General features: G+C 40.6%; 1 protein-coding gene across 4 annotated transcripts in view; it reads left to right on the top strand.

Moving 5' to 3' along the window:
- Nucleotides 1–747: 747 nt before the first annotated feature.
- Nucleotides 748–15,735, top strand: part of Ppp3cb (protein phosphatase 3 catalytic subunit beta) — a 46,664-nt gene continuing 31,676 nt past the window's right edge. For 2 of the 4 annotated variants that reach the window (XM_051142633.1, XM_051142630.1), the window contains exons 1-2: nucleotides 748–834; nucleotides 15,046–15,246. In XM_051142633.1, the coding sequence (XP_050998590.1) occupies nucleotides 750–834; nucleotides 15,046–15,246 (286 nt within the window). In that variant the 5' untranslated portion in view covers nucleotides 748–749. The remainder of the gene's footprint in view (nucleotides 835–15,045; nucleotides 15,247–15,735) is intronic. The other 2 variants (XM_051142647.1, XM_051142639.1) reach the window with 1 other exon arrangement.

Raw genomic sequence — 15,735 nt, 5'->3', positions numbered from 1 at the left:
GGCCTTTCACGTGAATCTGACAGATTCTTCGAATATCTCTTGGTGTCATTCCCTGGCTTCCCTTGACTTTTGGTCCTTAAACCTTGGTGCTTAGACTTTTTCAGCTGAATTTATGTGCCTTCAGACTTCCCAACCCCAACTCCCTTTTTGAGACGGAGTCTCACTTTGTTACCCTGACTGGTTAGACACAGCTAGACTTGAACTCACAGAGTTCTGCCTCCTGAGGTCTGGCAGTAAAGGAAAAATTGCATTTTAAATGATAGTGGCACTTCTTTAGTCTCCAGTGTTTCTTTAATTTTTGTCTCCAGTCATACCATTATCACTCAGGTTTTGTAGGTAAATTGTCTTATATTTGTCTAGTAGTGGGAAATTCTGAGCTCTAACTACGTCTCTTCGTTTTCCTGGGGTCCAAGGCAGCCAGAAAAATGGCCTTTCTTCATTGCACTCATATAAGTCCTTATGTCTAGACTGCGCCTTCTCTTTTCTGTCACGTGTTTCTGCATGCAAGGAATTTTTACCTGATCCCTTGACTTGCTCCCGTTTCTGTAGTAGCTTCGGTAATTTTACTCAAGTCCCTGGAGCCTGTCCCGCCCCCGCCCCCGCACGCGCGGTGCATGACGGTCTTAGCCCCTCTGAAGGGAAAGAGGGTCCGCCATGTTCCCCGGCGGCGCCGCCGCTTGGCTCTAGTAGCCGCCGCCCCCGCCCCCAACCCCGCCCGGCCCGGCACTTAGCCGAGCCCCGGGCCCAGCATGGCCGCCCCGGAGCCGGCCCGGGCCGCGCCGCCCCCTCCCCCGCCCCCGCCGCCCCCTCTTGGGGCCGACCGCGTCGTCAAAGGTGAGAGGTAGCCGAAGCCCTGGGGGCCTGGCGTGAGGCGCGGTGTGAGGGCGGGCGGGAGTCCGTCCCCTCAGGAGCGGGCCCGGCGGGGCGGGCGAGTGACTGGCTGCCTCCCTCGGGGAGTGGCCCCTGGGCGGGTCCCCGCTGGGCCGGGCTGCGGCGGTGGCTGCTCCCTCCTCGGGCTCCCGCTCGCCCTGCAGGCCCGCGCCGGGCCGCGGTGCGGGGCGCCGCTGTCGCGGGGTTCGGGCGGCTCGCCGCAGTGAGCCCCTTCCTTGCCTGCTCCGCCTATCCCCGGCGCTGGGCCCGCGGTGAGCTTCCGGCTCAGCGACTGCTGCGCTCGCTCGCTCGCCGGCGCCCGGCTTGCCCGGCGCACCGCGGGGCCCGGTAGCCGCACGCAGTCGCGTGAGCTGTCGGGCTCGCCCGGGTTCTGGCCCACGCCTGCTCCCGAGTGACAGCGCCTGGCGAGCTCCAGCCGCAGGGGGTTCGCGCTCGGCCCTCAGGCGCCACCCCGCGTGGAGATTGGGGGAGCCATATGGGATTGGACGAGGGTGGAGGAGTCCGGCGAGAGTCAGGAACCCAGAATTCGAGCTGCAGGGCAGAGGAGAAAGCCGTGTTATAGAAAGAACGAAGAAGTGTGTATAGGAAGTAGTAGTTATATTAAAAACCGCCAGCGCGTACCAGAAAAGGGTTACCTGTCGCCTCTAAACACAGGGCATGCATTCTCTAGAAGAAAAAGTGAAATCCTTCTGAGCCAGGGATGGATTAATGGACGATTGTGTATAGATAAGCAGATTTATTTAGAGAAATTTAGAGGCAGTTGAAAGTTCCTTAAGAGTCCAAGTTCTCTGAGAGTGCATCTACCACACAAATACTTTGGGTATTAGTACGAACCTAAAGTTAAAGTTTTTGTTTATTGTGTAGTCAATAAGCAGAAATAAGAAAATAAAGATTTCACTTAGACTATGTTTATTTTTAAAGCTATTTTAATTTTCAAATTCAGTTTTTCAAATACAGACTGGCACAGTGTTTAAACAGTGTTAGCTTAGTTTTGAATCGTGGCCCTGGTTTGCCATTAAAATGTTTTAAAACAAGAAACCCTTTTCTCGTGTGTGTATGTGTGTGTTTGTGTGTTTGTTTGAGACAGGGCTTCTCTGTGTAGCCTTGGCTGTCCTGCAGTGCATTCTGTAAGCCATGCTGGCCTTGAACTCAGAGATTTGCCTGTCTCTGCCTCCCAAATGCTTGGATTAAAGGTGTGCACACCAACTGTGTGTTTTCTTTTTTCAGTCTGCGCTTTTGGTTCCTAAAAGAACGATACATATAGTTGAAGCTAGGCTTTATGTGGTCGGGTTAGGCATTAGTTTGAGCCAAACAGTTAATGAAATTTCTCTGAGGGTTTTCCCCCTTTAAGGGAACAGAGAAAATCAGGTATTGATTCTATCAAATTCTGTAGTTTTATAGGTGGGGGTTGAAATGGAGGCCGTTGCCTGCCTCTTCATTTTCTTAACTATATTTCCTGTATATTAATTTGTCTGGGTACTTTTTACCAGAATAAAGCTGGTGAAATAATACTAACTAGTCACACTCACGAATCATGTATTTATGCTGTCCTTATGCGAGTCTTGTTCCTTGTCATATGTGTGGCAATGTGTTTTTCCTACTGCTTTAATGAAGGAAAAATGAGCATAAGGCAGATTCCGTAGGGGTGAGTTAGTCCAAGACACAGCCATTTACAGTTTATTCGTTTGAAGTAAAAAACCATTTTCTTAGTAGGAAAGAAGCTTGTTTGGAAATTTTCAGTTATAAAGCTTATGGCTAACATATCTTGTGTCTCCTTTCCTTGTGGAATTTATTAGAATTCCTGATACTGTGGTGGCACATGCCTTTTAATTCCACCACTTTGCAGGCAAAGGCAGGAAGGTTGGTGTTAATTTTGAGGCCAGTCTGATCTATATAGCAACTTCCAAGCTAGCCAGAGTTACATAATGCAGCCCCATCTTAAAAGATAAATAAGTAAAACAACACAAAAATAAAGCTCAAATTTCATTTAAGTCCAGGATGTTGTTCTACTTTTCATATACACTATTTTATAAGATTGTTGGGGGCAACTTCCATTAGTATTGAGTCCAAGTCTCTCTAGAACTCTTTCTTCTCCTCTTTAAATTTTAGGCTCAATGCTTTTTTTTTTTTGCATGTTTGAGACAGGGTTTCTCTGTATTAGCCTTGGTGTAGACCAGACCAGCCTGGTTGAACTCACATCGACCCGCCTGCCTGTGCCTCTGCCTCTGCCTCCTTAGTACTGGGATTAAAGGCCTGTGCCACCACGCCCAGCCCCATTTTTTGTTTTTGTTTTTGTTTAAAAAAGATTTATTTATTATGTATACAATGCTCTACCTGCATATACCCCCATAGGACAGAAGAGGGCATTAGATCACATTATAGGTGGTTGTGAGCCACCATGTGCTTGCTAGGAATTGAACTCAGGACCTCTGGAAAAGCAGTCAGTGTTCTTAAACTTTGAGCCATCTCTCCAGCCCCTGAACATGTTTTGTTTGTTTGTTTTGTTTTTAAGATTGCTTTTATTTGTGCAGATGTTTTGCCTATATGTTACATATGTACACCATATGTGTGTAGTACCCCAGGGAGTCAGAAGAGGGTGTCAGATTTTGTAGAACTGGAGTTAACAGAAGAATTAAGTAGCCTTATGGGTGTTAGAAACCTGATAGTGAAGGCTCTCAACTGCTAAGCCATTTCAAGTCCCCAGACATGTAGGTTTTTAGGAAAATATAGAATGTTTTGTTTACTATCATACTTATGAAATTCTCTTGTAAGTTTGGGAGATTTTAAAACTATAGTAATTCATTTATAAATGTGATAAGCCTGTCACTAAACTTGTTAGTAGCAATTCTGTTTCACTGGTCATGGATAATTAGGTTTCTTGGTTAGTTATAGTCAGTTCTGAACCTGAGTTTGACTCAGGTCAAACTCTTTTCATTAAAAATCTAATAGAGAGGCTTATAGTTAGTCCCACGGACTGCTCTTACAGAGGACCAGAGTTCTGTTCTCAGCATCTATGTCAAACAGCCCATAGCTGGCTAACTCCAGTGTCAGAAGATCTGATGCCCTCTCTGTGCTTAAAAGCTGCATTCACTTGCGTATATTCCCACACAGACACACATGCATATACATAATTAAAAATAAAATGAATCAATGAAAAAGATTAACCTGATATGGTTAGTCACAATGGCATATGTTCATAATCTCAGCACTTTGGAGGATGAGAAAGGAAAGTCATCAGTTCAGGATCAGCCTGGGCCATAATGAGACTATGTCTCAAAAATGCTCAAAACAAAGTATAAATAAGCTGGGTAGTGGTGGCCCACACCTTTTATCCCCGTACTTGGGAGACAGAGGCAGGTGGATCTCTGTGAGTTTGAGGCCAGCCTGATCTACAAAGCAAGTTCAGGACAGTCAAGGCGACACAGAGAAACTCTGTCTCAAAAAAACAAAACAAAAAAACAAAGTATAAATAACTCACAAGTGATTTATGTCAGATAGTATATGTTCCTGAAGCATCTGTTACTCTTTTGTATACATCTGAATTAAAAAAAATAGAGATGGCTCAGAGGTTAGGCATACTGACTGTTCCTCCAGAGGTCCTGAGCTCAATTCCCAGCAACCACATGGTGGCTCACATGTCTTCTGGCATGCAGGTGTTTGTGCAGACAGCACCGTATACATAATAAATACATAAATCTCTGGGGGAAAAAAGAAAGAAAGTGGAAACAAGTGGTTGGTAAGGTGGCTCGGTGGGTAGAGCTGCTTGCTGCCAAGCATAACCTTAATCTCTGGGACCCACATGCTGGAAGCAGAGAACCAGTTCCTCTTGACAGTTGTCCTACCTCTGCACACATATACACATACTACATGCAAAATAAATAAATGAAATAAATTTTATAGCATGTAACCTTAACAAAAAAAAAAGGAAATGGAAACAACCTAGAAAAACATAACTGTGCATATGTACCTTATTGCCACATCAGTAAAATGGTGTATTTGAAACACAAAATCCTGATTTAGGAGTATTCCTTTCTTCTACTCCCCACAGATTTATTTAACCTAATTTTTCCAGTTACTTTTCATCACTAAATTGTGCATGTACACACACAAACTTAAATCCCAGTTTTGTAAAGCTGCTATAATGTGAAATTCACCTTTATCCCATACAGAATAGTGTTTAGGTTATATCCATATTAGCACACACAATTTATAAGTTTTTTTTCCTTTTAGTTTTTAAAGAAAAAAATGATTATACTTTTTATGTTTGGAGTATGTGTGGCAGAAATGTCATGGCACTTATGTGGGTACTAGTTCTCTTTTTCTACCATTTGGATCCTAGCACTTGAAGTTATGTTAGGCTTGATGGCAAGTGTCTGTACATGCTGAGGCATTTCCCATAGCCCTCGTTTTGATTTTTTGATGTGGGGTCATATGTAGCCCAGAGGCTGGCCTTGAAGTCAGTTATTTAGCTGGCCTTGAACTTATCTTCCTGGTTTTATTTCACCAAGTGCTAGGAATACATACATGCATGTACTATCATGCCTGGCAACGATTTTCTTTTACATTTAACATTTCCTCCAATTTTCTAGTTTTTATTAATCATAAATTATCTATTTGCCGATTGAACCAAAATGCTGAGTGTACTTTCTTCTAGACTGATTTTTTTTCTTTTTCTGGGACAGGGTTTCTCTGTGTAGCCCTGGCTGTCCTGGACTTGCTTTGTAGACCAGGCTGGCCTTGAACTCAGAGATCCATCTGCCTCTGCCTCTCGAGTGCTGGGATTAAAGGCGTGCGCCACCACACCTGGCTTCTAGGCTGATTTTTTTAAAAAAAATAGGCAGGCTTATTCGTTTAGCTTATACATCAGATCATTTGCCACTCTATTTCCAATACTTCAGTTTTATTAGAATTGTTAAATTTCTATCAGATTTGTAAATTATTTATACATATTTTGGAATCACATAATGTCAGTGTTGCTCACAGGTGTTTTCATACACACACACACACACACACACACACACACTGGCTTTTTGAGACAGGGTTTCTCTGTGTAGCCTTGGCTGTCCTAGACTCGTTTTATAGACCAGGCTGGCCTCAAACTCACAGAGATCCACCTGCCTCTGCCTCCCAAGAACTGAGATTAAAGGCATGTGCCGCCACCACCTGGCGTGTTTTCATATTTTAAAAGCAGTTTGAATATTAGTTTTGTTTACAAAGTATCTTTTAGGCTTATATATAAGGGTAACTCCTTAAAATGCTTTTCTTTTTACCCTTGTTAAAATTTTAACCATACTAAAATAAATTTTTAGTACCATGTGTTCTAGAGAAAGCAGAGGGACAGAGACTACAATGTGTGTTTAAAAGATAAGAGAAAGCACTATGGTAGCAAGTTATCTTAGAAAGAAAATACCAAGAAGGAAACACAGATACTCAATAGAGAGCTGAAAGCCAGAGCTGTCGAATGAGTAAATCAGTTACAAAGGAAAATTTATTGAAAAGAACTGTGATGTATTAAAATGAGGTATGTTTTGTGTTAATCATGTGACTTCACTTCGTCATAAAAATGTTAATTTATATTCAGAGGTGAAATAATCCAGCTAATTGAGTCTTTGTACATAAAGTTTGTCTTTGGACATCAAAGTTACAAAATAGTAGCCAGGCTGTGGTGGCTCATGCCTTTAATCTCAGCATTTGGGAGGCAGAGAGAGGCTGATCTCTGTTTGAGGACACCCTGGTTTACAGAACAAGTTCCAGGACAGCTTGGGCAACATAGACTGTCTCAAAAAACAAACAAGCAAACAAACAAACAAACAAAAACCCAACCAAACAAACAGAAAAAGTTACAAAGTAGTAATGATTAAATTCCTGCTGTATGCTGGGCTTGGTGGCGCATGCCTTTAATCCCAGCACTCAGAAGGCAGAGGCAGGTGGATTGCTGTGAATCTACAAAGTGAGTGTAGAACAGCCAAGTTTACACAGAGAAACCCTGTCTTGAAGGGAAAAAACAATCCTACTATGTGCTTCTTACCTTGTAGGAAGACAGTGGCAGTGTAAAAGGTAAAGTCTTGATCCTTGGGGAAATAAGTACTCACGAAAAGTTAATAAATTTTGTTCAATAGGAATGTGGTTTATAGTTACTACAGAACCTAGCAAGTTGTCCCAGTCCAAAGGATGTAGTAATATCTGGTCTGGCAAGGCTCTTTTTTTTAAAGAGAGGGTCTTACTGTATAGCTCTTAATGGCCAGGTTGGCATTGAATCTAGATCATCTGCCTGCCTCTGCCTTCCCAGTGCTGAGATTAAAAGTGTGCATCATTACACCGTTCTTATAGGATATATAGAAAGGGTTTTGTTGTTGTTGTTGTTTTGTTTTTTAAAAGAAGCATTGAAAGTTGGGTAGGATTGAAATAAGGTGGGAGGGTCCTTGACATGTGCAGCGTTTATTGTGTACCTCCTTTGTACCAGGCATTTTACGAGGAATTGGAGTATGTAACTCAGTTGGTAGTGCAGTTGTCTAGCATGCAGGAAGCCCTGAATTTCATCTCCAGTACCACATAAATCAAACACAGCGACACATCCCTGTAATCTCAGTGTTTGGGAACTGGAAGTTCAAGGGCATCTTTGACTACATAATGAGTTTGGGGCCATCCTGTCATACAGGAGATCCTGTTTTAAAATAAAAGATACTAAGTAAGATATAGTCTTAGGGCTGGAGAGATGCCTCAGAGGTTAAGGGCACAGTCTGTTCTTCCAAAGGTCCTGTGTTCAATTCCCAGCAACCTCATGGTAGCTCACAGTCATCTATAATGAGATCTGGTGCCCTCTTCTGGTATGCAGGTGACATGCAGGCAGAACTCAGTATATATAATAAATAAATCTTTTTTTAAAAGCTAGAGTCTTAGTGTGGGAAGTATGGTGAGGGCAACACTATAAGTATAATAGGTTTAGACACAAAGTGCTACTAGAATGATAAAGAGAAATGACAGCAATCTCAGTTTACAAAGAAAGCGTTACTGAGAGCAGTGTTTAGAGGTGGTCCTTGAAAGATGAGTAGGAATGGAATAGAGAAAATAGAGTTTGGAAAAAAAGGGACGTGTATGACAGTAATATGTAAGGTGCTTGGCAAGGAATGGCAGATAAAGTTGGAAAGAGACCTTTGTGATCCCAGTTAAAAAGCTAAAATTTTAGCTTGTTACAGCAGGCTAGCCTCTGAATGATTAAGAACGCAAGTTGTAGATAGAATCATACAGACTTCCTGGCTTTGAAAACTGCCTCTACCACTGTGTAACTTCATGTAGACAAGTTCTTAACATTCTGAGTCTTAGCTTCCTCATTTAGGCTAAAATTAATGTTTTATTTTAGAGTTTATGGAATATTAATTAGGGCAGTGCATGTAAACTCTGTACCGTAGTACCCGGCCAGGCATGTCATCTGTACTAAATCAGTGGTAGCCATCACTATTAACTGTTTTTGATGATTTTAAAGTAGAAGCGTGATCTGTTACCATTTTGAAAGCTGATGAGATTGTATGAAACAAATTATTAAAGGAGGCAGCAGCTTTAATTAGGTTTAGTTACGTTAGTAGAATAGTTCAAGAGAGAGATGACCAAAGCATCAATTAAGGGAAAGAAAAGCCAGGTCTGATTATGCTTAATAGTAGTAGGAGGTAGATATATGTTGGATAAATCATGGAGAATCGTACTGAAACAGATGAACAACACTAAGGGATAGTAAAACTAAATTTGCTTTAGCGTGATTCAATTGAGCAGTTATAGTTGGGGAGTACAGATTGGAATTACTTGTTAAGGACTGAGAGTGGTAACATTGGAAAAGACCTTAAGATTCAGGTTATTAAAAAATAATCTTTTCTAAAAATTATTTATTTAATGTGTATATGAGCGCTCTTTTTGGCTGTATACCTACATGCCAGAAGAGGGGATCAGATCATATTACAGATGGTTGTGAGCCACCATATGGTTGCTGGGAATTGAACTCAGGGCCTCTGGAAGAGCAGTTAGTGCTCTTAACCTCTGAGCCATCTCTCCAGCCCCCGAAAAATATAAAGTGAAGTGCCTGTGGAAGTAAAAGCACTTTCTAATGGCCTAGGTTTGAGTCTAGAACCCATGGTGATAGGAGAGAATTGATTTTATTTGGTAAGAGACTACTTTCAGTCATATGGTATATACCTTTAATCCCAGCACTTGGGAGGTAGACACAGGAGTGCCCTTAAGTTCTGCCATAGCCTGAACTAAATAGGAGAGACTGTCTCAAGGAAAACGTAAAAACAAAACTACCTAAAAATTTGAGCCTGTTAATTTAGCTATGCTTTGTTTTATTGAGAGTGGATAGTAGAATTGAAGATTTCTAATAGAAATTAGATTATAAGAATTAAACTACTGTTGATACAATACAGATAAAAGAAAATTCAGTAATGCAGATGTAAGAAAACTGAGAGAATTTGAACAATCAAAAAGCCTTGGGGTCATATTAGAGAGGTTACTCAATGGATAAGAGTCTTTCTCTTGCAAAGAACCTTGAGTTCCCTGCTCCCTGCTCTTCACATCTGATGCCTTAACAGCCACCTGTAACTCCAGTTCCAGTGGTTTTGAAGCCATCCTCTGGCCTCCAAGGGCACCTGCACACATGTGGTGCATATACATATACTTAGGTCCACACTTATTTTTATAAAATAAAACATGGCTTGGGAGATGGCTAGTGGTCAAGAACAACTTGTTACTTGTTGGTTTTGCTGAAGACTCTTAAGTTTTTAGCACTCACTTTGTAGTTAACAACCGTAACTCCAGTTCCCGGGAATCTTGACACCCCTTTCTGACCTCCATGGGCACCAAGCATGCTCCCAGCATGCATTACTTACTTACTTACATACACACATACATACATACATGCATACATACATGCATACATACATGCATACATACATGCATGCATGCATACATACATACATGCATGCATGCATGCATACATACATACATACATACATACATGCATACATACATGCATGCAGTTTGAAGACTCATACATCTGTAATACAACTAAAAAAATTAAAAGTATATAAAAATAATATTTTTTTAAAGCCTAAAATTCGGGCTGGAGAGATGGCTCAGCGGTTAAGAGCACTGATTGCTCTTCTAGAGGTCCTAAATTCAGTTCGCAGCAGCCACATGGTGGCTCACAACCATCTATAATGGGATCAGATGCCCTCTTTTGGTCTGTGGGTATATATGCAGGCAAGACACTGTATACATAAATCAACCAACCAATCCATCAATCTTCTTTTTAAAGCCTAAAATTCAGAAAGGGGGAAAATTTTTTAAATCTTAGTGATGAGCAATAGTGATATCATGACAAAAAGCAAAGAAGAGCTGGACGTGCTGGTGCATGCCTTTAATTCCAGCCTCGTCTATAAAGAGAGTCCTGGACAGCCAAGGCTACACACAGAAACCCTGTCTCGAAAAACCAAACAAGAAGCAAAGAAGGAAAAAAAAATTGAGGAAGGGATACTTAAATAATGACCAGAATTAAGCAGATGAATGTGATGCTTTGAAATTCTGAGTACAGTGCTATTTATTTGTTGAATCTTTCCTAAGTTTATGTGGCTACTCCGTAGATCTACATCAGCCTGATAAAAACCTATTGTTTGGTTTTTGAAATAGAATCTCAGTGAGCTCAGGCTGGGCTGCTGATCCTCCTGCCTTCACCTCTGGAGTGCTGGCATAACAGTGTGCACTAGTATTCCTGGCTGAGGAGCATTTTCATGATCCCTTAGGTCAAATGAAACTTGTCATTATGTTGGTATAAAGGCATGATACTGGAAAGCTAAGTGTGGTGATGCATGCCTGTAATCCCAGCACTTGGGAGGTAGAGGTAGGCAGATATCTGAGAGTTCAAGCCAGGACTATTACACCGACAAATCCTGTCTCCAAAACCCAAAGCAAACAAGCGAACAAAAAGACACGACACTGGAGCATCATTTAGACCTAGTTTCAACCATGGTTCTACACCTTGAGAAACTACTTAACTTCTCTGAGCCTATTACCTCATTGATGAAATGGAGATGAAATATGTGTGATCACACAATATATTTCTGAAAATCATATGGGACTGTGTTTTGGAAAGTACAGACTAAATCATTATATATTGTCTTTAGATTTATGAGTATTTTAGAAGCTACATGCTAATAATTGAATAAACGGTGTATGTTGTAGATACTTGATACAGAGATGAAATACCTAGCCCCTTTACTTTCAAGGCACTGATAAGTTGGTGAGAGAGACGGGCATTTAGTAATGCAATCGATACATGTTATAACTTAAGTATACATCATGTCCTATATTTGGTCAAAAAAAGAAAAGGTACTGTTAATGTATGATGGGAATATCAGAAAAGTTTCCTAGAATGAAACACTAAACGAGACTTAAAGACAAGGGGTAACTGGGTGTGGTAGTTCATGCATGAAATCCTATCATTCCTGGGTATGGGGGATTGAGGTAGGAGATTGCGGAAGTTCAAGTTCAGCATGGGCATAGTGAATGCCAGGTAAGGACAGTGTGAGGTCTTATTTCAATTACCCCAACATAAGGTGAGATTATATACCCAAGACAACACGACATGCAAAGTAAGCCAGTCAATCAATCAATCAGTTGAACAGATTGTCACTATGTAACTTGGCTGGTTTGGAATTTGCTGTGTAGACCAGGCTGACCTCAAACTCATAGAAATCTACCTGCTGCTGCCTCCTGAACACTACTCTCTATACTACCATGCCTGTCTAAAATAGTTTTAAATAAATAAGTTAATGTCTGAAACAGAATATGTTCAGAATATGAGGTGGTAGTAAAAGATGTGGGTAAAATATAGGTGGGTATTTGGTCATGAAGGGCCTTTATATCATGTTAAAATAAAGAATTTGAATTTTAGAACTAGGTATCAGCACAGTGATTAATAGTACTTCTTGTTCTTACAGAGGACCTGGGTTTAGTTCCCAGCACCCACATGGTAGCCCACAGCCATTTATAACGCCAATTGCAGGTGACCAGATGCCTTCTTCTGACCTCTGAGGGCACCAGGCACACATGTGGTGCACAGATGCAGACAAAACACTCATACACATAAATTAAAATTTAAAAGTAATTTGAATTTTATATAGTGAAGCCAATCTAAAATTGAATATTGATGTCTGGATTTCATTTATTTCTTTAGGTTTTTTTTGTTTTGTTTGTTTGTTTGTTTGTTTCCCTCAAGACAGGACTTTACTATGTAACAGAGCCCTGGCTGTCCTGGACTCACATTGTAGACCAGGCTGCCTTGGAGCTCAAAGAGATCCGCCTGCCTCTTCCTCCTTGAGTGCTGGGATTATAGTTATGTGTCACCACACCTGCCCTGATGTTTAAATTTTAGAAAGAGAATTATGTAGGTTTGGGCAAGTGGCTCAGTTAGTAGAATGCTTGAAGGCCTGAATTCTTTCTCCAGAACCCAAGTAAAAAGTGCTAGGTGTGGCAATATGTGCTTTTAATCTTAGTACTGGAGAAGTTGAGACAGGCAGGTCTCAAAGTTTCCCCTGCCAGTCAACATAACCTAGCCTACTTTGTGGGTCCCAAGCCACAGAGAGGACCAACCCATCTTTTAAAAAAAAAAGTGTGTGTCACTCAAAAAAAAATTGTTCTCTGCCCTGAACATACACATACATACAAAAAAATCTTGTAATGGGCAAAATGGAAAAGATTGTAGTAGTTGGACATAAGGAGGGAAAGACATCTTTATTCAGTGTCTGGTGACCAAAGAGACAAAACCAAAATTATTTAGGACCATGTATGGTGAGGGAGATAGCATGTCTAGGATAATTTGCAGACTAATTAGACAACCATTTGGTAATGGCTTGGATGGAAAGACACCGCATTCACTTTTTGGCAAGTTAAGTTTACAAAATCTATAGGCCATAAAGTTGAAGATATTTGATAGCTTAATGTGGATCTGGAGTGTAGGGATGGGACCTGAGCTGAAGTTGCCTATTTAGAGGTTCTCAAGATGTATATGCTATTGTGTATTTGTGATCTTTGCAGCACTCAGGAGGATAAAGCACTAAGATTTCACGTTCCTGGCCAGCACGGGCTATATACTGGGAGCTGTGGTGTTGAGTAAGATTTACTAATTCAGAGTAGTATGAGAGGAGGCTCAAAGATAGGACGCGTAAACCACCACTGACATTTTAGGAAGGTTCAAGAAAAGAAGAGTTTGAGACTGTAGCTCAGTAGGTAGAGTGCTTCCTTACATGCACACAGCCATGGTGCTTTCAATCCCCAGCACTGTATAAACCAGGCATGGTGGTGCACACCTGTGGTGACAACATGTGGGAGATGGAGGCTAGAGGATCAGAGTTCAGTGTCACCTTTGACTACATAGTGAGTTCCAGGCCAGTAAAAAATCAACCCCACAAAATTGTCCTCTGACATCCATACACATATTGTGGCACATGCACTCACACAGATCATGTAGCTCAGTGATTCTCAACCTTCCTTTTGCTATGACCTTTTAATACAGTACCTCTTGTTGTGACTCCCAACCATAAAATTATTTTTGTTGCTGCTTCATAATTTTGCTACTGTTATAAACCATAATGTAAATAACTTGTGATTTCCTATCGTCTTAGGCAACCCCTGTGAACAAGTTTAGAAACAGTGATGTAAACACTTATACTGTAATAATTGTTTTAGAGATAACATGAAAGATTATCTTATTTGCATCTTATTATGATTCAGGGTTATGTAGTAATATATATGTATATATGCAGCATACACACACACACACACACACACACACACACATTGTTTGTTTTTTCCAAGACAGGTTTTCTTTGTGTAGATATGGTTGAGTTAGAACTAGCTCTGTAGACCAGGATGGCCTTTAACTTACAGAGATCCGCCTGACTCTGCGCCATCCCCAACTGGCATAAATTATATTTTGCAATTTAAATATGCATTATAATTAGAAAGTTCTGACTAAAATTTTTTTATAATAAAAAAGCTTCAGTTAATCTTGAATTCTTTCAAATAATTCAAGTCTCTAATCATTTTCAACAAAGAACATGTTATTATATGTAGCTTGTTATTCCCCCCACCCTAGTACTAGAGATTAAATCTAAGGAAGGCCTTGCACTTGTGAGGCTAGCACTCTACCATTGAGCTATAGTCCAGATCTTATATTGTTTTGCTTGCTAGCTTACTTCATTTATATTTATTTACTTGTTTGTTTATTTGCCTATTTGTTTATTTTTGAGACAACCTCTCAGTAGCCAAGGCTGACCTCAGATTTGCTAGGTTCTAGACCTATGTAGCTTTTTTCCCCCCTAAGACTGATTTATTTAATGTATATGTACAGTATTTGCATGTATGCCCAATTCCAGAAGAGGGCATCAGATCATATTATAGATGATTGTGAGCCACCATGTGTTTGCTGGGAATTGAACGCAGGACCTCCAGAAGAGCAGTTAGTGCTCTTGACTTCTGAGCCATCTCTCCAGCCCACCTATGTAGCTTAATAGAACTGTAGAAGCTAGGTTTGGAGGAATGCCTGTAATTTCAGCACCCAGGAGGCAGATGCAAGTGGATTTCTATTGAGTTCATGATCAGCCTGGTCTATATAGTGAATTCCAAGAGAGCTAGGACAACTTTAGTGAAGTGTGTGTGTGTGTGTGTGTGTGTGTGTGTGTGTGTGTGTGTGTGTGTTCACGTACGTGTGTACACAAGTGTTTAACATGTAGGAGGGTCTGAGTTTCTTCTTGAAATTACTCTTAGAAAACATTTGTTTTAAATGAATGCTTGTATCCACTAAATGAAAAAGAAGAAAAAGTCTGGTGTTTTTCAAATGTTTTTGAAATTTATTTATTTATTTATTTACTTATTTTGGTTTTTCAAGACAGGGTTTCTCTGTGTACCCTTGGCTGTCTTAGACTTGCTTTGTAGACCAGGCTGGCCTCGAACTCACAAAGATCCACCTGCCTCTGCCTCCCAAGTGTTGGGATCAAAGGTGTGTGCCACCACACCTGACTCTGGTTTTGAAATTTATATTCAGTTTTAAATTATTAGTTTCTGTGTTAATATATTGTTACTTGTTTTGTGTTCATTTAAAAAAAAATGCAGCCGTCCCTTTTCCCCCAACTCACCGGTTGACATCTGAAGAAGTATTTGATATGGATGGGATACCCAGGGTTGATGTTCTGAAGAACCACCTGGTAAAAGAAGGTCGAGTAGATGAAGAAATTGCACTGAGAATTATCAATGAGGGCGCTGCCATTCTTCGGCGGGAGAAAACCATGATAGAAGTAGAAGCTCCAATTACAGGTAAACTTACTTGTGTTTTGTATATTACTAAACCAGTATTTAGTTGATTTGTGAGAAAGCTGTTTCCTATTCAGTCACATAATATACTGATTTATATTGTATGGACATTGCCTTAATTTTATAATTTTGTGTGTGTTACATTTTTGTCTTTAATAAGTACACATGCAGCTGCACTCTAATAGCTTTTATGAAGGTTTCATCAGTTGTATTGGCCATACTTCAGTTTGATTCAACACTTAACTTTGTACTTAACTTTAGTGGCAAATACCTTGGTACCATATTAGATACCTAAGGTGATCATTTGAAGGTCATTAAAAAGTACTGAGGTGAAAATGGGGGTTTATTGCCAGCATTATAATCTTGTCATCCTGTGAAGTACTTCCTTAGCTTCTAAATAAGGATACTTACAAATTTAGATGAAAAATTCATTACTGACATAAATCCTGTTACTTCTGTTACATCTTGTTTTAGATCTTGGACATATGAGCA

The sequence above is a fragment of the Acomys russatus genome, chromosome 3 (assembly GCF_903995435.1).
Source record: "Acomys russatus chromosome 3, mAcoRus1.1, whole genome shotgun sequence".
Lineage (NCBI taxonomy): Eukaryota > Metazoa > Chordata > Mammalia > Rodentia > Muridae > Acomys > Acomys russatus.
This window is presented reverse-complemented; position numbering and strand designations above follow the sequence as displayed.